The sequence below is a fragment of the Octopus bimaculoides genome, chromosome 10 (genome assembly GCF_046866305.1).
Source record: "Octopus bimaculoides isolate indiv1 chromosome 10, ASM4686630v1, whole genome shotgun sequence".
Classification (NCBI taxonomy): Eukaryota; Metazoa; Mollusca; class Cephalopoda; order Octopoda; family Octopodidae; genus Octopus; species Octopus bimaculoides.
This window is the reverse complement of record NC_142937.1, coordinates 86,735,752-86,763,077: the sequence shown is the minus strand read 5'-3', so window position 1 is coordinate 86,763,077 and position 27,326 is coordinate 86,735,752. Positions and strand designations below refer to the sequence as shown.

At 34.7% G+C, this 27,326-nt stretch overlaps 1 protein-coding gene across 25 annotated transcripts in view; it reads left to right on the top strand.

Moving 5' to 3' along the window:
* Nucleotides 1–27,326, top strand: part of LOC106884266 (uncharacterized) — a 275,565-nt gene that overhangs the window by 216,887 nt on the left and 31,352 nt on the right. For 13 of the 25 annotated variants that reach the window (XM_089358947.1, XM_089358951.1, XM_089358950.1 and 10 more), the window contains 3 exons: nt 8,565–8,741; nt 19,644–19,781; nt 22,701–23,255. In XM_089358947.1, coding sequence (XP_089215073.1) covers nt 8,565–8,741; nt 19,644–19,781; nt 22,701–23,255 — 870 coding nt within the window. The remainder of the gene's footprint in view (nt 1–8,564; nt 8,742–19,643; nt 19,782–22,700; nt 23,256–27,326) is intronic. The other 12 variants (XM_089358952.1, XM_089358949.1, XM_089358953.1 and 9 more) reach the window with 1 other exon arrangement.

Sequence of the window (27,326 nt, the reverse complement as noted above, 5' to 3'; positions counted from 1 at the left end):
AATGCTTTTTATATCGCACCTTGGTTTTAGGGTCTCAATTCTGTTGTGGTGGGCCAGTCTTCTCAAGTTTTGAAAGTAATGAAGACTTGATTGAAATAACTTTATCATTATTCGGCTAGTTTTTGAAACACAAGTCAATGTGGAAATTGGAGTAACGTTTTAATTTAGATCATTTTAAAAGAGGTAATTTATATCAGAATTACGGGTGGTCCTGGGTTGGTAACAAAAAGGTTATGGATTACTTTAGTTAAGATGTTAGACAAAATTTAAAAAAAATAAAATCTGTTTTTCTGTTAGAATAAAATTAAAACTAATGGAAAAACATTAAAAGCAAGATATGATGTTGTGATGGTATTAACTTGGTTGTATCTAGATAAAACTAAGAATATTCTAGCGTATGTTGTAAGTGTTACATATGTATATTGAAATAAATGTTGTAATGTGTGTCTAAGGAAGAAAGAAAGAGAGAGAGAGAGAGAGAGAGAGAGAGAGAGAGAGAGAGAGAGTGGAATGCAATAAAAAATATCTGAGTATATATTAATGGTGCAACAATTGTGGGCGTAGGTATGAATGCATATTTGTGCACACATACACATGTCCCTGTGTCGTTCTTTCTCTTACACTATATATATGTGTATATGTGTGTTGTGTATGTGTGTGGTATTGAAAAGTGTGTTATAATACACACACACATATATATATATATATAAAGTTATTAATATTGTAATATGTCTTCTGTGTGCGCGCGCGCGTGTGTGTGTGTGTGTATTGTAATATGTCTTCAATGTGTATGTATGTGTATATATATATATATATATATATCTTTCTCTCTCTCTCTCTCTCTCTCTCTCTCTCTCTATATATATATATATATATATATATATATATATATATATATACACAGTTTATTTTTATTATGATACATATAAATTCCAAGCTGGCATGTACTTTTGTCACATCCCATTTTTCATTTATTTCTACTGTGTTGCACTACATATTTACGTGTACTATACTTTATTTGTACACTATTACACTAAATGCCAATCTATTCTCTATTACACTCAGTAAGTATTAATGTATACTGTACTGTACTGTCTGCCTTTTTTTTTGTTGCTGTTGTTGTGTCAAACAGGAAAAAATAAACCAGAAAGAACTTCCACTGTAGATACATATATGGCTGTGTTCTTTAAAAGTTAGCTTAAGAACTATGTGACTCTGAGTTTTATGCCACAGGGTGGCATAAAAATTGTGTCTGTTCCTGTCTTTGGGTTGTGGATTTAGTCTTTATAATTTTGTTTTATTTAGAAAATTAAGATTTGAATTTAATAATTACTGATATAACACATGTGTTTGATACATATATAATATGAAACCACATTAAAATACAAATCAAATCTAAAACCAAAGGAAATGCAAACATGAGTGAAGAAGAAAACAAAAAACAAAAAAGAAGAAAAGGAGGAAGAAAGAACATCGATTCACCACTAAAGGCATCAATTGGTGACACATCACAAGGTTCAACAGAACCAACTGAAGCATGCTCCAGCATGGCCGCAGTCAAATGACTGAAACAAGTAAAAGTATTAAAACGATGATGATGACAACGACAACGATGATGATGGTGATGATGATTGGAATGTTTCTGATCATAAGTCTGTTTAATTAGGTCTGACCTAGGATTAAGCAATGACATCAACGACACTAACACCGTTACCAACAACAAGAACAACAACACCAACACCAACACAGTCTTAAAGGTATTAGATCAGATTAGTAAACTAAAAGAATCAGTTTTCAGCTTGGAACTTAACATTCCTGCAAACATTTTCTTTCACCAACAAGCTAAACCCCACCGCACTCCATGTTGTTTCATATCGTCATATCCTGTTGTATATACATGTCATCTAAGTATATCAACCACACAGATTACATTTCTTTATGTCAAGGAACATGAAAATAAAGAAAAAAAAAGAACAAAATGTAAAAAAAAAAATGCAAGTTTTGCACAATAAAAATTGCAATTTGATATCTTGCTAAAAACTTCAGTAAAATATTTTTTATTTCGTGTTTTTATTCCTTCACTGGTTTACAGTTACTGGACTGTAGCCATGCTGGTGCATTAGTTTTAGGCGTTCATATTGACTCTAAGCTTTGTTTTATTGACACAGCATCGTCAACATCATCATTGTCATTCAATGTCCATAGGTCAGATGGAATTTGTTGAGACAGACATTTTGTGGCTGGGTGCCTTTCCAGTCACAAACCTTCATCTGTTTCCCTTCAAGCTAATATTTCCCATGGCCAGACACGTTTTCCATGGAAGACAGGAAATGAGCAATACCTCTTGTATGATGGTAACACTTGTTTACAACCACCAAATGATGCTAAGACAGGACACACGCACATATTACACATTACACACACACACACAGAGCACTCATTTTTTTTCGGATTCCATCTACTGAATTCATTAATAAGGTTTTTGTCAACCTAGGGCTATAATAGAAGACACTTGTCCAAGGTGTCACCCAGGGGAGTGAACTTAAGACCACATGACTGGAAACAAGCTTTTCAACCACATAGCCATGTCTATACCTACTTATAAATATTACAAGTATATGGTAGCTGCTCCAGCTTAGTCTGTAAAAGAATATTTCAATGATTAGAGTAAATGTGTATTCTAGATGTTTGATTTATCAATCTTCCAGCATTTGGCATTAATCTTTCTCAATAAAGTAGCCAATATATGATAGACTTTTGCACAGATTTCTATTTACCAAATTCTGCTCTGAAAGGCTTTGTCAGCTTGATGATGGCTACTGTAGTCAAAGACAGTCACTTATCCAAGGTACCATGGTGTGGGATTGAACTTGAAGCAATATAATCATAAAGCAATTTTCCGAACCACACCATCCTGCCTGAGTTCATAAGTACTTGAACATAAATACATATGTCTGTTTCATTTAGTAATCTTTAGATTAATCTCATTTAATAATCCTACATTGTCCATTGGGTTTTGAAGAAATTCTAGAAGTTCTCTCTCTCAAAAATCACAGTGGCAGATTTGCTACAATCTTGCTACAATTCAGATTTGCTACAATGCTTTGCACTATTTAGTTATAGATCTTTATATTTTGTGTTCAAATCACACTGAAGGCCAACTTTGTCTTTCATCTTTCTGGGTTCAATCGAATAAAATATCAGTCAATTAAAAGGATTCAATTTAATTGATGATACCTATATCTTGATTTCAAGGCCTTGTGTCTTGTTAGAAACCAATATTATTATTGTTGTTGCTGTGTTTTCTTTTTTCTTTTTTTTTTTTATCTTAGAGTCACTTCTGATCATGCAAACTTATGTACAAAGTCATTTTAGCTCTGAATGTCCATCTCATTATCTACTATAATAATACTCTTGTGTTTTTCTTTGTCACAACATCTGAATGAAAAAGGAAGGGGTGATAGATGAATAAAGAAGGAAGGGGTGATGGCAATGTGGTAGTGGGAATGTTTCAACTCTGTGTGAGTATATGTGTGTGTATGTGAAAGGGAGGTATGCGAGTGTGTGTGTGTGTGTGTGTGTGTGTATATAAAATGAGAGAGAGAGAGGGAGAGAGAGTGATAGAGAGAGAGAGCTATGTTTCCAATGTTTACTTCCTTTAAAACAGAATGGCTTGATTCCTAGGAATTTTATTTGCTATTTCTAGCAATTTGTGCCGGTACATAGAAGCACCCTGTTTCTCACTATTCAAATGTTGGCTGTTGGAATAACGTATTAATCATACTAATCCTGAGAATAGGATTAGCTGAAAAATATTGTTTATATTGAAAATATTTCGTATAAGCAAACTGCAGTATTTTGTTTTGTCTGGAATAGTGTGTCAGACATAAGAGAAAATGAAATTTGAAGAGAAATCCATGTCTCATTGGTCAAGTTATTTATGAACACAGGCGTTGCCTTTGTTTAGAAATACATTACATTGTGTGTGTATACACACATACATACATACATACATATATATATACATACATATGCACACATGTGCACTAATCTGAGTGCATGTGTGTATATGTATGTATATGTATACATATATATATATATATATATATATATATATATATATATATATATATATATATATATATATATATATATATATATATATATATATATATATATATATAGAGAGAGAGAGAGATAGATAGATAGATAGATAGATAGATAGAGAGATAGATAGATAAATAGATAGATATACATATGCTTTGTATATGTACCTACACTTATGTGTATATATGTGTGTATAAGTGTGTGTATGTTTATACTGATTCATACACTTACATATATATTCTCCCACGCATGCATAATAGAGTTTGCATACTCTCCTACAGCAATTGGCTTTGATATTTTTCATATGAAATCTTAAAGGTTCAAATACAACTACATCTGTATGTGCTCATGTGTGTATACATACATACATACATACATACATATACATACATATATACATGTTTATATATGAATACATAACTGGTGCTGCTAATATGGTTAACAAATGCTGGACATAATTTTACACCCTATTTTCACTGAAATATTCCAGTTACAGTCTTAGAACTTAGAACTATCTTGGCATCATTTAAGTTTCCATCAGCTATTCCTCAACTTACCATTTCCAAGAGGAAGTGTCGTTCCATTTGATATATAATCTTAGCCTACTCTTACAATAGAAATAAAGTAAATGCTACCCCCTATCTTGAAGTTATCGATGCCTAGGGATATACCCCAAATATTTTCTGACTTCTGCTAGAGAGTCAAAGAATTTTTGTTCATTCTGCTGAATTTTTAAAAATGCAATATTATCTGCTCAAATAGAGGAATGGTATGTACTCACACACACACACACACACACACACACACACACATACACACACTCATATGTATATACATTCATATATACACATTTATGCACAACCATGCTGACATATATAATAGATGTATTAGCTTATTTATGTTTATGTACTTATCTATATATATCTGTATACATACATACATATATATTTTTTCACATACATATACACATGCATACATATATGTATTCATAAATCATGTATATATATATATATATATATATATATATATATATATATATATATATATATTTATTTATTCATGTGTATGTTATATGTAATATAATATTTATATACACATACAAAAGTATGTGTGTGTGAATGTCTGTGTCTGTACATATATGTGACGTGGGAGAATGTATATTTTGGTTAAATTATTAATGAATATAACCATTTCCTGGCTTTACATTATACATACATAAATATACACCCACACACATAAACACACATCCACCCATCTTTAGGATTTCGTTTTTTCAGCAAGTATTTTGCTCAGCTAATTTTTTTTGTTTTTGCCCCTTCATCATTCATACCCACTAACATTAAACATCTACTGGAACATACTTGCTTCATTCCTGTCCAGCCTTTGCACATCGTTCACATTAAGTGTTCATGTTTCTCTACCATGCAGCACTGCACTTCATACACAGGCATCATACAATCTGGTTTTGATTTAGTTATCTGCCCTTGAAGTATACCCACTATTCAGTGATTGAAACCAGTACAATGGTACGTAGGCATGCATGCGTGCATACACTCATGCACACATACACATGCATGCACACACACGTGTAGGCACAGTATGGCCAAATGGTCAATGTGTTTGTTTTGCACTCACACAGTCCAGAATCTCATCACATTCTGTCCTAGTGTACGTTGTTCAAAGTGATGTGCAGACACGAAGATACTTACAACGGTTATCAATCTTCTTTTGAACATATGATGGTTGCCTTGCTACTTATATCAACAGCATCTCAAAGATCAGATGTGTTTCACTGTCCATGAAACTTTGAGTAATGTAGATTTAAATAACAATCTGTTAATACAAATATTTGACCTCTGTGACAAGTTTCGAGTACTTTTTCTCTTCTTCACTTAACTACATCTATTATATATATATATATATATATATATATATATATATATATAATATATATGTATATATAAAACTATTTGACCTTCCCATGATACAATATGCATGCATACACACTTTTATGTGTGGTTACCATATATGAATATGTATGTGTTAAAGAGAGAGATATCTGTACACGTGTGTGTGTTTGTGTGTGTGTGTTTGTGTGTGTGTGTATGTTATATTCCATGTGTGGGTGTAGTCATCTGAAAAGTCTGCCACTTCTGAAGCGCTGGCAATAGTGTAGAAAGTGAAGTCACTGATCCGAGACCATACTCCAAGACTGTCGGCTCCACTAACACAATGACAAACAGCTGCTGTATTTTCAGCTCTTACATTTCTAGAATGATTATGAAATTGTATATACTGTGCGTATATGGCTCTCGGTGGGTGTGTACATGTGTGTGTATATCTTTGTGAGTTTGTGTGTGTATATGCATGTTTTCCTCTGTGTGTGTGTGTCTTTGCAAAGTTTTCTGTCAGTGTGTACAGTATTTGTGTGTTTTTGTGTTTATTTCTGTTTCAATTTATAACTTGCTTTTGTGTGTGTGTGTGTTTAAGTAAATGGTTCACAGACTGTTACACAATATGAGTACCATGTGTTTTGGTTGTGAAATTTTTTCAATACTAACAAGTAAACCGACCACAATTCACTTTCTGCCGACTCAGCATGTTTGAAGAACTTCAGCTAAAATATCAGCACATATTTTGTAATGTCATACCTCTAAGAACTTCCTTAAGTTTCTGAGAAACGGCAACATTTGGGGCTAAATTAATGTGAGTGAATGTTACAAGGATTATGATCTTCAGAATTTCTTCATTTCAAGTTTCCTTTGATAAGGCATAAAGGTTAGTTTTCAGAGAGAGTGAGAAAGAGAGATGTTGGGTTATCTTCTGTTGACACACTTTGCCTACAATATCTCTATTGTAGTGTGTCATTTAACCCTAGTGCTGTTTTGTAATCACTGGGACTTGGCTTCAATTACATGAGATCCCAGAAGGAATGAAGAGAGGTTATTGCCAGAAATGTGACAATGCAACAGAAATAACTCAAATGACCCAGTCTTCTGAGAGTAGACGGGTACTAACCAAATAATTTCCCTCAAGAAAAAAGCAAAGTGTATCTAATTTAGGCACAAGGCTAGGAATTTTGAAGAGAGGTGATGAGTTGACTATATCAATCCTAGTATTAAGCTAATACTTTTTTTTATCAACCCTGGAGGGTTGAAAAGCAGAGGTGGCTTAGACAGGATTTGAACTCAGAATATACAGAGCTGGAAGAAATACTCTTTTCTACTCTAGGCAAAGGCCTGAAATTTTTGGGGTGGGGTGGGGGGTGGGGGTGGGGGTGGGCAGTCAATTAGATCAACCCTAGTATGCAACTGGTACTTAATTTATTGACCCTGAAAGGATGAAAGGCAAAGTCAACCTCGGTGGAATTTGAACTCAGAGCATAAAGACAGACGAAATACCACTAAGCATTTCGCCTGGCGTGCTAACGTTTCTGCCAGCTCGCCGCCTTAGAGTTGGAACAAATACTGCAAGACATTTTATCTAAGGTTCTAATGATTCTGTCAATTCTGCTAATCTAACAATAATCAAAATTGATGGATGCCGATTAAAATTTCCTGTAACGAAAGTTCAATTGTTTGTCAACCAAACTATTTGCTCACAATGTCTGAGTATTCCACAGACATGTGTACCTTTAACCTTTCAACATTTGAATTTGCCAAATATTCTCCCTTGTTTTATGTTCAAACGGGCCATATCTGGCCTTTCACAACTACCCTACAATGTCATTCTAAAAACGAACAATCACTTCACTGAAATCTCAAAGCTATGAAATAATGCGTGATTCATTCAATGTGAATAAATAATCTCAGGGATCAATAAAAAATAAGCACAAGACCATAGAAATAATTAAAACTTCTGAAAGCATTGATCTATCATGGCTGTAGTCCTCCCAGGCGTGGCTGTGTGGTAAGTAGCTTATATATATATATATATATGTATGTGTGTATATATATATATATATGTGTGTGTGTATATATATATATGAATATATATATATGAGGATATTATTGTTTATAATAATATCAGTGGTTTAGCATGCGTAAAAAACCCCATAAAGGTAAAAATTATCAATAGTTTATCAGTGGTTTGGTCATTTTGGCTGCTATGTTAGTGTTCTGGCACTGCCTGGTAATATCCTTATTTATTAATATATATATATATATATATATATATATATATATATATTTAAGGTATATGCCATGAGGAATGTAGCAGGGTACAAAATAGAGCTTGTTCACCCTTAAAATTACTAAATAGCCAGTAGTATTACAATATACCTTCAAGTCTAGGTTTGGACAAATCCTCTATAAAACATCAGCCTAGAGGTTGCTTTAAAAAAGTAATTAAATAACTTCTAGCAACAGCCTCCTTACAGTCTGTTATTAAGAAACTAACCTACCCCATCTTTATTTATATTTTCCCCTTCATTTTCTTTTTAATCTCTCTCTTTGAAGATGACTCTAATCCAGCACCATTTGGATTTTATGGATCGAACCCTAAACAAGCTGGAAAATAACATGCCTCAACATGTCAACCCTCAATCAAATGATGAAGACACGTTAAACAACAACGAGGAATTTCAGGTTAATGATGTGTTTGCCCAGAAGGTTCTGGCAGAATATCACATACAGGTAAGACTTGCTTTCTTCCATCCAATTCTTCTTATAGTATTTCATTTTCTTTGTCTATCTTACAAAGTTTTAAAAGTACAAACATTGTTTTAGGCTGGGGTAGATTAGTTTTAATTGTGTATCTGTATTTATATGTGTGTAAGTGTGTTTGTAATATATATATATATACATATATATATAATTACATTTGTTTGAGCAAGTTTGACCAGATGTTGATGTATTACATTATATTAATGTTTATTTTTGTCAAGTTATATATAAAAATAATGTAAGATTAAAATGAAAAATTACATAATACTTGATAAAGCCTCATGATAGCAAAGGAGAATGGGCACCAGCCACCCCACCCAAAGGTTGGGGTGGACTGCACCTGCCTACCTCAGTTGCTATGACATTGAGGTAGATCCGACCACCCCTGTTAACGGGGACAAAACCCAGATTTAAAACACTGGATGATGATGACATATATATATATATATATACATATTTATAGTAGATTGAGTGGCTTACTTGATTATCTTTGATAATATTATAATATCATTGATTATCTGAAAAGAAAAAATTATTAATTAATAAAGTGGTTAATATAGCTAAGTACAAGAAGGCTATGGTAATGCTGCACTATTGTAAACCATAAATGAATGCAGTTGACAATGAATATTTGCAGCAGCGTAGCAAAATTGTAAAAACCAAATTATTGAATTTTTGTTTTCTTCGTTTTCTTAAAGATAATGAATTCTATTTTGGTCAGAACAGGATCTGGGAATATTTAGGATTGTTACCACCCTCAGCCACTTAGTATGAAATTCTAGAACTAGGATTTAGTAAGCATTTATATCTCTTGCATACAGTTACATACATGGATATGTATTTACCTCCATCCCCCCTCCAACACACACACACACACACACACACTTGTATACCTAGGTAGGATAGCTCAAGACAAAATAATCCTGTACTCTCTTTACTTGTTTCAGTCATTTGACTGCGGCCATGCTGGAGCACCGCCTTTAGTCGAGCTAATCGACCCCAGGACTTATTCTTTGCAAGCCTAGTACTTATTCTATCGGTCTCTTTTGCCGAACCGCTAAGTTACGGGGACATAAACACACCAGCATCGGTTGTCAAGCGATGTTGGGGGGACAAACACAGACACATACATACACACACACACACACACACATATATATATATACATATATATACGACGGGCTTCTTTCAATTTCCGTCTACCAAATCCACTCACAAGGCTTTGGTCGGCCCGAGGCTATAATAGAAGACACTTGCCCAAGGTGCCATGCAGTGGGACTGAACCCGGAACCATGTGGTTGGTAAGCAAGCTACTTACCACACAGTCACTCCTACGCCTATAGATATGTTATTTCCACAGGGGACCAGTTAATCAGAAATTCACATCTGCAGCTACTATTTTGCTTTATATCAAGACATCACATCACAGTTGTTTATTGATGAATCTGCATCGAATTCATTTGCTGTTTTTTTTCGGTCTTGGGTCAGCCTTCATCTAACAAATCAATGATTAAATGTCCCCTCCCCCCCATTACCATTTCATCCTTTTGTATATCTTGGACTACATCGTATGGTGAATTTGTTCTTCCAATTTTAAAATGTGATTTATTATTTGGCTGCAATTTCTAGCTGGTCTGAATACTGAATAGAGACCCTTCACATTTGTGCGTGTGATCTTTGCACAAGGGCCATGTCACTCTACTGAGGTGTGTTCCAATTTCAGTGTACATATTGCTGAAAATTGCAAAGGCGTATGGCTCAGTGATTAGAGTCATCAGGCTTACAATCTTGAGGTTGTGAGTTCAATTCCCAGTCCAGGCTATGTGTTGTGTTCTTGAGCAAGACACTTTATTTCACAACTCTCCAGTTTCACTCAGCTGTAGAAATGAGTTGCAACATCACTGGTGCCAAGCTGTATCAGCCTTTGCCTTTCCCTTGGATAACACCAGTGGTATAGAGAGGGGAGGCTGGCATGCATGGGTGACTGCTGGTTTTCCATAAACAACTTTGTCTGGACTTGTGTCTTGGAGGGGGACTTTCTTAATGCAATCCCATGGTCGTTCAGGACCGAAGGGGATCTTTACCCATTACCCTTTTTTTTCACTGCTGAAACAAGCGCAGTTTTACTTCACAGCTCTCAGAGAGAAAGAGAAAGAGAGAGAGAGAGAGTTACTTTGCTTTTCTGATGATGATCGTCTAACCAGGGCAAAAACCCATATTTGGGATGGATCTTTATCCCACCCAGAAGAAATAAATTTAACTACAATAAATCTGGAGTTAAAGCATTACAGATTGGGGGTTTGTTTATAAAAGGATTTACTTCATTTGCCTCTAAACTATTGATAGTATGCTTCACCCCTTCCACTGACCCCTTTGTCCATCCTTTGACCTCCATATTCCATATGCACATATGTTGTTGGCACTCCGTTTTTATGACGTCGAGGGTTCCAGTTGATCCGATCAACGGAACAGCCTGCTCGTGAAATTAACGTGCAAGTGGCTGAGCACTCCACAGACACGTGTACCCTTAACGTAGTTCTTGGGGATATTCAGCGTGACACAGTGTGACAAGGCTGACCCTTTGAATTACAGCCACAACAGAAACAGGAAGTAAGAGTGAGAGAAAGTTGTGGTGAAAGAGTACAGCAGGGTTTGCCACCATCCCCTGCCGGAGCCTCGTGGAGCTTTATGTGTTTTCGCTCAATAAACACTCACAACGCCTGGTCTGGGAATTGAAACACTGATCCTATGACCGCGAGTCCACAGCCCTAACCAATGGGCCATTGTGCCTCCACACATGCACATAATTAACACAACAAAACTCATTATGATAGCTATTAATTAAAACATTAGTGAAACTTTGGAATGTTTGTTTTGGGGAAGAGTTTTTCTAAGAAAACAAGGAGTAAAATCACCGTTAAAACGTTGGCTTTTATGAATTTTTGTCAAAATAGTTGTTGTAGTTGCTGTTGTTGTGGCTGTTGTTTTTGTTGCAATTGTTGTGTTGTTTTTTGTTACTGTTGATGTTACTTACCCTGAATTATGAAATATTGTTGTAGTTGTTGTTATTGCCATGGTTTGTCTCAAATTTCTTCTGTTATGGGATGTTCTGTTGTTGTTTGTACTCGGGTTTCAAATAATTATATAATACCAGCGGGTTGAGAAACCCAGCACTATCTCCTTCCTTCCTTCCTTTTTTCTTTCTCTCTTTTCTTCCTTCCACTTCTCCCTCTTTCTTTCTTTCTTCTTTCCTTCCTTCCTTCCTTCCTTCTTTCTTTCTTTCTTTCTTTCTTTGTTTCCTTGTCTTTCTTCCTTCCTTCCTTCCTTCTGTCATCCTTCCTTCCTTCTGTCTTCCTTCCTTCCTTCCTTCTGTCTTCCTTCCTTTGTTTCTTTCTTTCTTTCTTTCTTTCTTTCTTTCTTTCTTTTTTTCTTTCTTTCTTTCTTTCTTATTTGTTTTACATGATTGATTTTGTTGTGTGTTTTTTTTTTTAATGACTTGTCTTTTACTTTTGAATTATATTTTTTAATTGCTTAACAGCCATTCTCCAATATTAATTATTGCTTTGGTGAAGGGAGACAACTTTGGTGAAGTGGATGGAGGTGGCGCTCTTTTACTGCTTTATTGCACTGTTTATTTTTGTAATATTTCTGATGTCTTTGTCTGGATGGAAGGTCTGTGTCCCATAAGCCATGCAGACCTTCCCAGACTAAGTTACACATAGCGAGGTTGGTGCTAATATACATCATGTAATGAATTAAAGATATTCAACCGTTTAGTATCAGAATTACTTTGTCAAATGTAATACTTATTTATTCACATCATTTCGAATTAAACATACATTATCTCACAATTTTGTGATTTCAATGATGTGATTGTTTATTTTTAAAATGACATTGTAGGGTAGGTGTGAGAGGCTGGATCTAGTCAGTTTGCATATAAAACAGGTAGAATATACTGAGCTGGATATGACCAGTTTGAATGCTAAAGGGTTAAATTATTAGAATTATTCCCTGGGGTATTGGTAAAAAAAATCATTAACTCAATGAGTAATTTTGGTCAAGAATGGTTAGGGGAGATAAAATTAAAAAAAAATTAAGATCAGTTAAAAATATGTCCCTTTTAGTTGTACATCTGTTTTGCTCTTGAGTGGAAGAGAGAATTGATACAAAGTACGAACTAAAGTCTTTCTCTTTTACAAAAGTAAAACAAATGAACCAACCAAAAAGGTAATTATAGAAGCAGAGGTTTCCCAGCCATCATTTAATAACAAAGTGAGTTCGTTAACACCTGATGGGAGTCTTCATAAGTTCAGTTGTGAAGGCAATAACCAGAAGAAGAATGAAACAACCAAATGTATGCCTTGCTTACCTTAATAGATATATGCACATTGAAGAGAAATGTTTGAATAATCAAAAAAAAAAAAAGTGTGGACAATGTGGTGAGGTGAGATCAGATTGATTCTGATGTTGACAGTACGACGATAACTCTGGCCATATTTCAGTCTTATCAAACAACCTCAGTGAACCATAGACTTTGTGAAGTGAAATTATTCACCTATCTCTTCTGTCTCTGTTGAAGAAAATTACTCGTTAAGCTAATGATTTTCTCCTTATCACCAGTGTAATTTGAATTAATTGGAACTTCTTGACTTAATGCATCAGAAATATTTGCACTGATTTTTACCATTTACTTTACATGCAGAGTGGATCCCTGAGTATCTAACCTCCCCTGTTTTTTTTAAAAACATATTTGGTGTGGGTGTTTATTTTGCTGTGCTTTTTTTTAATTTTCTTAAATTTTACTGACAGATGATTGCTAAATCATTTTACCATGTTCAAATATGTTTTTGTCTTTGTATTCTTCTTCATTCTTTCAACATTTACCTATTTTATTCTTTTTCATTCATTCTTTTTTACCTATTCTTCTTCTGTTTTCTTTATTCTTCCACTTCCTTCATTTTTAATTTTCCTTCATTTTTAACTCTCCTTCTCTTTTCTCCTTTTATGACTTTTTCCTTAACTTTCTTCTGTAAACTTTATGCTCATTCCTTCAACTATCTTCTTCTCTCTATTGACTTTCTTCTTCTTTCTACACATTAATCTCCACAATTCTTTATTTCCAATCTCCCTTTCTCTCCTCTTTTTACTTTCCCCTTCAATGTCTTACCCTTTTTACCACCTATCCCTCCCTCTATTCCCCTCATCTGTTTCCACCTTGTTTCACTAATATTTAAATTTGTTTTATTTTCTTTTTCTTTTGTCTTACTTAATTTATTAAAAAAAAACCCCAAACTTATAAAACTTCACTTTTGTTCATCATGTCTTTGAGAAAGAGAGTTTTCCTGCGTTTTCCCTATGTAAATCCAATAAGCTATCCAAGGAAGATCTCTGGTGATGAATGATTTACAACAAGATCTGTGATTGAGATTCAGATCCTAATCAAAGCAATCTCTCTCTCTCTCTCTCTTCTCTCTCTCTCTCTCTCTCTCTCTCTCTCTCTCTCTCTCTCTCTCTCTCTCTCTCTCTTCATTTACACAGCTAATATATTTTGTACCTGATTTGTATTCTATGTGATTTGTATTCTATGTGATAGACTAAAGTTGTTTTTGTTGTTGCTATAATAGTTTAGCTCTAGATTAGATTTGATCCATAAAACCTTATGTCTAAAACACTCTAGTAGTGGCCAGCTTTTTTTTTTCTAGCATAACATATCTAGGTCTTAACCAATGTGTGTTTTTGCATGTCTTTCAAATTTAGTAACGTAAGATTTTAGGGAGATTTTGCTGTTATATCTAGCAGGTGACCACATAGATTATGTATGTATATCTGCTTTTGTGTGTGTGTGTGTGTGTGCATGTTGTGTGAATGATAATGTGTGTAAGATGTAAAATGGTTGGCGCTGGAAGGGTGCCATACAATTCCTTACATAAATGTTAGAGGAAAAATATCGGAACAAGAAAACATCCGAACATAAAAACAATCCTTTTATTTTGTATGTACAAGGTTTACACCTTGGGACAATCAGTAGCCAGGTCTGGTGTGGAAGAAGCAAAGTCGGAGTTAATCATACCTTGTGAAGGCATTCTTCACACTAGTCCAGCTACAACAGAGCTGGTCAAATACCGGTCAGCAGATGAGGCAAACAGAGAGCTGCTGAGGACATGTCTGCATAGTTCAGTGGCTGCATCTCAAGTCAGAGATATAAGAGAAATTTGCTGCTGCTAGTTTTCTGCGCATGCGCATCAGGGACCTTTCGGCAGGCCTTCCAGAAGGTTCCAACCCTGTGCATGTGTTCTGGAGACCCTCAAAATGACATCACTACATGTGTTTTGTCAACAAAATGCCATCTATTACAACCTACAAGTCCTGCAGAGCACACTCTGCAACATGAGTTCAATTTCAAACTAAACTATTTCACTTTACTTTCTCACTTCTTAACCTAGCTTAGAGCTCATTGCTATAAGCAGCAGTAACACTGAATTATTGACTGGGGCCACAGAGGATATTTTGATTTGAAATCAAAACTTAAATTGGAAATAAAATTCAATAAAAGATGCCATATTTTTTGAAGTTTCAAAATGTATTTCAGTTTTTAAAATCTTTTGTAAATTTTCAATTCTTGGAAGGGTTTTTTTTTTTTTAAATATGATTCCTATCCTTTCATGGAAACAGGTCAGTTTCGAATATCAAGCTGAAGATAATGTTGCAAAAATAAAACTCGAATGTTCTGACGTTTGCAAAATCATAATCTGATTTATTGTTACAAGTTTACATGGAACATGATCAGTTCATTAAAAGATGAAAAAAAATAGGAAAAACTGATTAAGAGAGCAAAGTGCCCAAAAGTGACATTGGAGAGTTCTGTTCATAGGAGAAGAATGTCCGTTAAGAGAAGCAAGAATATGAGAGAATATGAGAGAAGCAGGAATATGCTTTCAAAAGTGATGGATGTGTTAGTGTTATTGTAGATGGTTCTTTTTTACAACACAGCATCTTGTTATTTCAGTTGTGGAGATTTTGTTAAAAGTAAGAACTAGGTGGTCATCACACTTAGTTAGTCATGTAATTCAAACTGACTACATGTTAAGCTCCATGTTGTAACACCATCACTTGAAAATCCAGGATGTATTTGCTTTACACTTTTATTGGCAAAATTTTTGCTGATGTGATGACTCAATCTCAAAGATTCCGGTTCTAGAATCTCTCTAAATTGAAAGAAAACAGTCGAGGTTCAAACTGAGATGGTGACTTGTTTCACATCCTTTAAAATTTATTATTATTATTATTATTATTGTTGTTGTTGTTGTTGTTGTTGTTGTTGTTGTTGTTGTTGTTGTTGTTGTTGTTGTTGTTGTTGTTGTTGTTGTTGTTGTTGTTGTTGTTGTTGTTGTTGTTGTTGTTGTTGTTGTTGTTGTTGTTGTTGTTGTTGTTGTTGTTGTTGTTGTTGTTGTTGTTGTTGTTGTTGTTGTTGTTGTTGTTGTTGTTGTTGTTGTTGTTGTTGTTGTTGTTGTTCAGTAGTTTTATTTTTATAACGTGCTTTCACTTCACTACCGAGCGCAGCTCTGTGCGCCTTGGGTATGTGCTGTGGTTTGCTGTGGTGCTCTTATGTTTACTGTATTGAAAGTGTTTTGCGTAGAATGTGTGCAGTACCCAGTAGTGCAATTTTCTGTATGTTATATATATTTGTAAGTCCTGGTGTTTTTGTTATGTATTTGTCTGAATATTTTTTTTATTATACCTAAGGCACCTACTATGATAGGAATTGTTTCTGTTTTTAGATTCCACATTCGAGTTATCTCTATTTCCAGGTCTTTGTATTTTGAAAGTTTTTCCATTTCTTTTAGAGAAACGTTGTCATCTGCTGGTATTGAAACATCAATTAGAAGGCATTTTTTTCCTTCATGATCTTTGACAACTATATCTGGTCTATTTGCCTTAATTTCTCTATCTGTGTGTATTGGCATATCCCAGAGTATGGTTGCTTTCTCGTTTTCTGTGACCTTTTCTGGCGTGTGTTTATACCATCTTTTTTCTGTTGCTATTCCATAATGTTGGCATAGCTTCCAGTGTATATAGGTTAGCTTCCAGTGTATATAATTATTATTATTATTATTATTATTGTTATTATTATTATTTTTATTATTATTGCCATTTTACTCTTTCATGAAACAATCTAAGTATTTACAACTCCCTAGAAGGCAAAAAAGAAGTCGTAAACAACTCCCTAGAAGGCAAAAAAGAAGTCGTAAACGAGATAATGTAATTATGGAGACGTGACAAATTATGTCTTGAATCATCATCATCATCATTATCATCATCATTATCATCATCATTATCATCGTCTGCTTGGTTTGATGCCCTTTTTGTCAGCAACCCTCAACTGTTTCCATGCAAGATAATATTTTTCATGGCCAGACATGTCATCATAGAAAACTGGAAAGGATCAAAATCTGCTTGTAAGATGTTCATTTACAACTACCACATACTGTAATGACAGGGGCGCGCACACACACACACACACACACACACAATAGGCCCCTTTCAGTTTCTGCCTATCAAATCCACTTACAAGACTTTGGTTAGCCTGGGATTCTAGTAGAAGATGCTTGGCCAAGGTACTGTATAGTGGGACTGAACCTGAGATGATATGGTTGGGAGCTCAGCTTCTTAATCACACAGCCATGCCTGCACCTTGTATGATATTTTTACAAAGTGAAATTTTGTAAATTTGCTTAGATTAGAAAAACGATGACAATTGTTTAATCTAACCCTAAGAGGTCTCCTGCATGAACCCTACAGAATTGAACCCTTACTCTAGTTGCTGGAAACTACTTCACACTTCTCACATCATGCTTGCATCTCTTTATTTCTTTGTTTGAAACTTCTTGGGATTAGTTTAGTGTTTATTCATTTTAGAAGATGCATGCATTGAATGTAATGAGGAGTTCTTCATTCTTTTGGAAGTGAAAATTTCACCAAAAGTTTTGTATTTCTGAACCCTTAGATAAATGCTTCTGCATGGCATTAAAAAAAAACAAAACAACTCAACCCTTGTATCAGTGGCTTGAAACGATCCCAGCCCCCCCCCCCACTTACTATGTCCTTTCAGTTTTCATATATGAATATTCTTACGAGAGGTTTAGAGTAGTTAACACTGCAAGTATTGCTTGTAAAGAATATTCTGATGTATATAATGGAACCCAGACCTAGCGTTTCTCTACCATGTGAAGTAGCTGAAGCCCTCTCTTATATATATACTATTGGATTGGCTTGTTTTGTTTCTAAATGGTGGCCATGGTGATGACCACAACTATATTGAGTGGTTGGAGAGGTACTGTTAAGGATTTTGTCTCCCTGTAGAGTTATTTACATTAAGGGCCATTCAGCTTGGCAGAGCTGTTCTCTCTTAAGATAAATTAGATTGAAATCAGACACTTTTTACTTTGGCTAAGCCTTTATCGACTTCCAGTTTCTACTCTGAGAGGAGGGCAAGGATGGACAGGAGAGTACTGCCTCCTACCCTACCCCAAGTAAACTTACTGAAAGGCAGATGAAAGTGGGGATCATGGAATCAAGGGCATGGGCTTATTCTTGGCATGATCCTAAAGATAGGAAAATGATATCAGGAGACGGTGTTCCCTTAGATGTCATTTGTCGTGTTCCTTGACTGGCTCTAGGTTGTGGCTCTTCCCTTAGGACTTCAACATATATACTTGTATACTGTACCTACTAATTGTTTTTTCTCTTCATTCATTTGACTATTGTGTAGTTCCTACAGTTTTCATAACCTCTTCTTATATTGTTCCCTCATCCAGTGTTCTTGTGATATTAATAAAAGCATGCCTGTAGATTGGAGAACAGCTGTTGGATGAGGGTGTGTGGCCTTGGAGGTCAGGGTGACCCCTAAATCTGTGGGGTTCCTTGATTGGCCCTAGATGGAAGCTCTTCTGTATCAGGAGGCCTGCATTATCTATCTTTTCTCACATTCTGCTCACTGTATATCCACTTGATCTTATTGGAGTGACCTCCCTTGTTTAATTTTTTTCTTTTATAGATTTTAAACACCTCTAGAAAGAGTTTTTGCCTGTTGATCTCTTGCATTAATCTCAATAGGTCAGTCTCACATGTGAGACTGTACCATTCCAAAATAATAATAATAATAACAAAACTCTAATATTTTTCCCCCTCTACATGTTTGTGAAGATTTTAATTTTCCTCATTATTTACCTAATTTTTAGCGACAATCATTTCTAGAGAAAGAAATTAATAGCCTTAATATATTTTAGACATTTGGACTTTTAATTACAACGTTTGGTGTGTTTTCTTTCTTATCTTTTTGGCATTTCTTGCTGATTTCCTTTCATACCTTCTTGAGGTGATTTTTCTAATCTGTTCATTTCTTTTAAAATTCACAATTAGATTTTTATTTCCAAATGGACACTAACACAATAATATTGTGTGCACAATTTTGTTTTCTGACTTCATATGTGGCGATTTAATTTTTGGATTAGGTTTAATTATTGTGCTTTTTGCTTTTTGGTAGCACAGATATTTTACTCAATATATATATATATATATATATATATATATATATATATATATATGTATATACATATATGTATATATGTATATATATTGTTCCTTTTAGTTTTTTTGCTACCGCAATAATTGTTTACACACGATTACCAAACTACTACTATCACTGCTGTTGCTACTATTACTGCTATTACTAACAACAACCACTACCATTATTACTGCTGCTCTTGCTACTACTATTACTACTACTACTACTACTACTACTACCACTGATGTGTGCTAACTTTGGGACTACTTAGTTGTATCTTGATCCACTAAACTAAGAATGTATCACAGGATACTACAGACCAATCAAAAGATGTATCTGTGAAAAAGCAAGATGTACCCAAGGAAACAGCAGATGAGGCAGGGATTGAACCTACAACTGTAGATGACATGTTCGCTCACCGAGTTCTTTCAGAACATCATGAACAGGTGAGACTGTTTTGTAGTGATTTATCTTCATCAGTTATCTAGCAGGTATCTCTCAGGTCTTTGTTTTCATTTCCTCTTTTTCTTTTCTGCCTTTTTCTTACTCTGTTTATTTTCTTTTAATGTCTTTTTTCTTCTTCTCAAATTTTATTTTATAGCATCACTACTGTCTAGAACTGTGATTGAACTTCAGATCTCCAAGGCTTCAATTTCAGCCTAATGGTGCTTTTAACCATCAAGCCAGAACATGCTCTCCATTTGTCAGAGTGTTGAGTTAGAAGCTAAAAAGCCAGCTGTTCACATCATATTTTAATATTTCTATAACTAAGATACTCATCCCTTGATGGGTCAGTCCATTAGCTATATGTAGGGTGTTGTTTAGCACCAGGTCAACCATAATTGAGCAGGCCTATAATGAAAATATTTCTAGCCTTAAAAACACTTTAAAAAAAAAAATTATAATGTTTTTAAGCCGGTGAGTTGAAGGAGTATATATGAAAGTGCACAGCCTAGTGGTTAGGCTGTTGCGCTCATGATCACTAGATCATGGTTTCAATCTCCAGACTGGATGGTGCATTATGTTGTTGAGCAAAACATTTCATTTCACACTGCTCCAGCCTCCCTTTCCATCAATGGTGGTGGGGGGGGGGAATGTTTTCCTGCTGGTCTAGCCAGCCGGGTGGCTTCATTTGAAGGCCAAAATAATGCAAAGCACACTGTGATCAGCAATGTGTAACAACATCTGATAGTCTGTTTGGTCACATGATCACATCACATGATATATAAAATCAACATCGATTCATCATCTGCTCTAAGTTTTGATCCATATTCATCAATCATAACTGTTTCAAATACCAATAATCAAATCAATCAAACTGTTATCCCCATCCTTATCATTCACTTTTTCTGGTTTACCACCACAGTTTATTCTATTTCCACTCAGATACCCTATTGTTGTTTAGCTCCAGGTCAGTTCCGGTCAGGCAAACTTATAATTAAAAGTGTTCTATCCATGGAGTAAAGATTTTTGCCAACATAACATTGCAGTCCTGGTTTAGGGCGAATGTTGCTGCAATTTAGCCCCAGGAGACATCGTCTCCAACTGGCTATACAACACGATTTGCGTCCGTATATTTTCGAACAAGGGAATCTAGCACCCCCACTCAGCTCAAAACAATATCTGTGTATCGCGATTTCTAGGTTATTTCTTTTCATCAGCACCGAATAATTGTTCAGCTGGAGATGGCGCTGCCAAATTCCTATTTGAAATATATAGTTTTCAAAATGACAACTAGTCACTGATGTATAAATTAGAAAATTACTATTTCTAAATCTCACAATGAGGATATTCAACAACAGTACTTTGGAGTAAAGATTTTTGCCAATATAACATGGTAGTCCTGGTTTAGGATGAATGTTGCTGTAATTTAGCCCTGGGAGACATCATCTCCAGCTGTTCTTACCATGTCCAACCCATTTTATTTTCAGACTTAAGGGCATCTGGGACAACATTATTCTTTAACCTTTTATTCTTGTTTCAGTCATTTCACTGCAGCCCATTAAAAATGGGAAAGGCTGGTTTATGGGATTACCTGAGGTTTCCCGTCCATAAAGGGTTTAGCTTTATGGCATATCGTTAGATCCCAAAACCTGTTGGCCCAATAACACTGTAGTACACATGCCACATACATTCCTACAACAAGGTTTTCTTTATGTGCTATAAAGGCAAATGTAAATCTGCCTACGACTCACTCGCGTGCCTGTGTTTTGTTTATTTTTGTGTGTTTTACTACATAAAGGTTACCAACTGCCTACCCTGAGTAATTATTGATGGTACATGCCTGATATACATTCACAACTGAAGTTTATGTATTAAGATGGTATGCAATATTTTAGCAATGATATACAGTAAAGATGATATGCAATGGCATTGAAGCAATATACAGGGCGTCCACAAAGTCTGGGTACATGTGGATTAACACATACTTCAAGAAATTATTATTTCTTATATTTAATTGTTTATATTATGATTTTATTTACTCCATGTACCCAGACCTTGTGTACACCCTGTACAATGATATATAGCAATGATATTATGATGATATACAATGATATATAGCAGTGATATTATGATGACATACAATGATATATAGCAATGATATTATGATGATATACAATGATATATAGCAGTGATATTATGATGATATACAATGATATATAGCAATGATATTATGATGATATACAATGATATATAGCAATGATATTATGATGATATACAATGATATATAGCAATGATATTATGATGATATACAATGATATATAGCAATGCTATTATGATGATATACAATGATATATAGCAATGATATTATGATGATATACAATGATATATAGCAATGATATTATGATGATATACAATGATATATAGCAGTGATATTATGATGATATACAATGATATATAGCAATGATATTATGATGATATACAATGATATATAGCAGTGATATTATGATGACATACAATGATATATAGCAATGATATTATGATGATATACAATGATATATAGCAATGATATTATGATGATATACAATGATATTATGATGATATACAATGATATATAGCAATGATATTATGATGATATACAATGATATATAGCAGTGATATTATGATGATATACAATGATATATAGCAATGATATTATGATGATATATAGCAATGATATTATGATGCTGCTGCAATTTCCTCCAAAAATATTGCTAACTGAAACATTAATCTCATTTTGTCCTCATCACACATTCACATAATCTAATTGTTTCATATTTATTTCTCACCCCCATTTATGCCAAGAGACCACCATCAACTTACCAATTCTCTGTGAATATCCTTTGTTTTTAAAATTTCTTTTATCCACTTGATTCTTTTTCCAGAAAATGGCTGCTGAGAAGATGAGGAAGGTAACATCGGCTGCTCTTGAAATTTTGGAGAAGGCTGAGCTAGCTGTTCAACAACAAAAGGACACTGAAAACAATATAATTCCAACGACAGGTTATAACGATCATTTGAATTCAGATGATCTGGATGACCCAACCGTGTGTTATCCAATAAATGAGTTGTCAAGTGTGACAGAATCAAAAGACAAACTCGAGCCCACAGATCAGCTGAATATCGAAGTTGAAGCTGAACCTGATGTTGTTACCGAACAGAAGCATGAAAACAAAGAGCCCTCTATGTTGGTTCCTGATTCTCCGGTTGAGGTCCCTAGGGATTTGTCCAGTGCTCACAAGGATTCCAGCTCAGCAAAACCTTCAGGAGTGACTTATTATAACTTAGGTTTAAGACCTGTTGATGCTGAACGCTTCAAGAAAGATTTTTACGTCAACCCTCCAAAAAAAGCGAACCCTAACAAACCCTCTAATACATCAGGGGTCAGAAGTAGAGACATTGTGAAAACGAAGCATGAAGTTGAAGATACAGAAGACAAAGTAAGAATCTTTATTATTAATTCGTTCATTTTATGTTCCTTTTTCTATAATGGCATGAGCTGAATATTATTATTATTATTATTATTATTATTATTATTATTTTTATTATTATGAGAAAGCAGTGCATGCCATCAAAGTGACACTGGGGTAAAATATACAAAGCCCAATATACCCATCATGACTACCCGTCTGATAAGGGTACACCAGGCACATGCATCACAACCATATGTGCACAACATAGTGATCTCATATCAAGATAAATAGCGCATGACCACGCAGGTGGGGCCCAGTTAGAATTTTCTTCAGGTCGAGTAGCCCATCCCACTCAAAAGGTCCCTGAATAAGGTTTGTTTAAGGATGTTGAGCAAAACACCCATGTTTCCAAAGGTGAATTATTCAAACCCCAAAGAATTCCTCTCAACTCATGGCTATGGTGCTCCTCCACTACTTCTGCTCATGATCAGAGATGCATATATCGTCAGCCACCAAGGGACATGCTCAACTGGTTAAGGTCAAACAACTGACAAGCAAATCTATTATTATTATTATTATTTTATGTTTGACTTTTGTTTTGCATTTGTACAAGTTGGATCCAAGTCTCACCCAGAGACCTCAAGAGACAACAAGTTAGAAGTTCATGTAGGTGTTATGCCTAGGGTACCATATATTTGGATTTGTACAGTTTTGTTCAAGTGAATGTTTAAGAAACCATAAGAAAATTATGTTTGCTTTAAAATTTGAGATCACATAGACAGTATTTTACGTAGGATATGGGCAGTTCCCATGAGCACTATCTTTTGGACTTCAGCCATTTTGGGGTTTCCTGGTATCTGAGCTAGGTAGTAATCAGCCCGTTTCGCTGTCATTCCCAGGGCACCTATGACAATAGGTATTGTTTTCGTCTTCAGATTCCACATTTTGCTAATTTCTATTTCAAGATCTTTATATTTGCTCAGTTTTTGGTAGGTCTTGACAGATACGTTTATATCAATTGGGACAGTCATATCTATTATTATTATTATTATTATTATTATTATTATTATTATTTAATTTTACTTCTCAAAGCCCTCAATCTTACTTGCTCTGGTTAATTCTGTGAGAACAGACAACAACCTGTTCTGAAAGGTCTCACATGATCTTTCAAGGCCTCTTTCCATGAATTATAAGACTTGGTACCTTCAGGGTACTCTTTTACTCTTTTACTTGTTTCAGTCATTTGACTGCAGCCATGTTGGAGCAGCGTCTTTATAGTCGAGCAAATCGACCCCAGAGCTTATTCTTTGTAAGCCTAGTATTTATTCTATCACTCTCTTTTGCCGAACCGCTAAGTTACGGGGGACGTAAACACACCAGCATTGGTTGTCAAGCGATGCTGGGGGGACAAACAGACACACAAACACACACACACACACACACACATACATATATGACGGGCTTCTTCCAGTTTCTGTCTACCAAATCCACTCACAAGGCTTTGGTCAGCCCGAGACTATAGTAGAAGACACTTGCCCAAGGTGTCACTCTGTGGGACTGAACCCGAGACCGTGTTTTTGGTAAGCAAGCTACTTACCACACAGCCACCCTTACGCCTATATATATATATGTATGTATGTATGTATAAATAATTTTGATATTGAAAAGGGTGTATAATGTTTCAAGGATGCTCTCTGATTCCAACCTCGTCTAGGTTGAAGTAATTGTTTTTTTTTTTTGCCCTCCCCCCCCCCCCCCCCAAAAAAAAAACGAGCCAGTTGGCCCAGATTATTTGATGATTGAGCAAGAATTAACCTAGTTGCTACTGTGTGAACAAACCACACCTCGTTCTAAACACTGTAACGCAACAGTCAAAATAACTTACAGCTACTGATCAAAAACAAAAAAAAAACAGAGAAAAAAGGGAAAAAAAAAATTGCTGACTTTTTCCGGTTGAGGAAGAAAATTGACCCTACTTTCACTATTTTTTTTTCTTTTTAACTTCATTTTCGTCTATTTATTTATGCTACTGTTGTTATTATTATTCTTATTATTATTATTATTATTATTATTATTATTTACTTTTTTTTTCTTGGTGGTGTGTGTTTGTTATTTAATTGCTAGGGGTGGAGAGGTATTTGAAACATAAAACTAAAACTTAAAACCCTATCCTCGCCTACCCCTTCTTTCTCTCCTTATTTTTCCAAGTCACATGACTTGTTTGTCTTTCCCTTGCTTTCTCTCCATTTTTTTTTGTTTATATATTTGTTTGTTTGTTGTTGTTGTTTTTTTCGTTGTTCTAGCCAGGCTTACTCTCTCAACCAAAAGGAATCGTCTGGCAAAGTACATTTGGCAACTCACCCTTCCACTCTTCTCTCTCTGTCTCCTCTCTCTCTTCTCTCTTTGTCCCCTCTCTCTCTCTCTCTCTCTCTCTCCTCTCTCTTTCGCAGTTGCGACATTAACACTGGAAGAACGCTATATCCATCTGCTTTGATGCACGTGTTTCATGCATCTTGTTGCACTTGGAGAATTGAGAATGGTCGTGCTCATGGAATTAAACAAACAAAACAAACAATTGTCCTGAAATAGAACGACATATACATCATCATCATCGTCATCATCATCTTTAGCATCAACATTAGTATCAGCAACAACAACAAAAACAGCATCGGCAGCATCACCAGTATTGACAACAGCATCAAATAATACAAGTTATTTAAAAACACTCTAATAAGCTAACAAAGCAGCTGTAATCTTTTCAAACAAGCTCTTTGCTTTTATACTCTTCCCACCAAAATATTTATAGCACTGTGCATATGTTAAAAATAATAATAATAATAATAATAGTAGTAGTAATAATAATCATGATGATGATGATCATCATCATCATCATCAAAGTAAGCTCAATAGATGCCAGAATTGGCAGCAAAGTAGAGAACAAAACACTTTGCAATATTCAGCTATTTTAGGTTTGAGTTCAAATAGCACTGAGATCAAGGTTGCCTTCCATCTCATTGTGCTGGTAAATTAGAGTCGAGTGATAAATTAGGCACCAGTGAATTCCTGGAGTTGTTTAAATTGACTGAATCCCTATCTCTAACATAAAATATTATCAGTATTTTCATATTCTAGTATACACAAATACAGAGAGAGAGAGAGAGAGAGAGAGAGAGAGAGAGAGAGAGAGAGAGGGAAAGATGTGTGTATGTATGGAAAGCATTTCACAACATAGTCAAATGTCACATTAGCAAGCAAAGAACTATTTTGCTGATGTAACTCAATTTACGCAGGAAAAACATAGGCTGTTGATAAATTCTGTTTTATCTAAGTTTTATTTTCCTTATTTTAGCCAAATAACTGCAGCTTTCTACAACGTTCTGTAATATATTTTGATGGATGTCTTTTAGAGATTCTTACAGTGTTGTTATGCCTCTGAAAACTGGTTATTTGGATTTCATCATGCTACATTCCTAGCAAATTCTATTGAGGTCCTCCTTAAACTATAGCTTGATAGTAAAGGATAAAAGCAAAGTTTTGTTTGAAAAAAAACCCAAAAAACAAATCTCTATTTTCTGCCTCAATATGATGAAGACATTATGAACAGGAGGTCGACAAACACACTATTTCATCGAGTCTTGTTTCATAAAAGGGATTAATAATAATTAAAGCATAAAACAAAACATGGGTAGACCCACTTAAGATATTTAACTGAGAAAATCAATCTCTTGGTGTTTAAACTTCCTGAATGGAAATTAAGGAGGATTAACGTGGATTTGACTTGAAAGTTATTTGTTATTCTTTGGAATATTGATGCCTACTTGACTGAACTTGCTGCCAATCTTATGCAAAGTTACTACTTCACACACCGAAAGGATTTCATCCAATCTTCTTGTCAGTGAAATTTCTATCTGCATCTCAACATTCAAGCTGGTTATTCATTGAAATAACAAAAGAAATTAAAAACTGGGACCATATGATTTATTTATAATTTATTTTCTTTCCTTTTCTATTATCATTATTATTATTATTATTATTATTATTATTATTATTATTATTATTATTATTATTATTATTATTATTATTATTATTATTATTAGG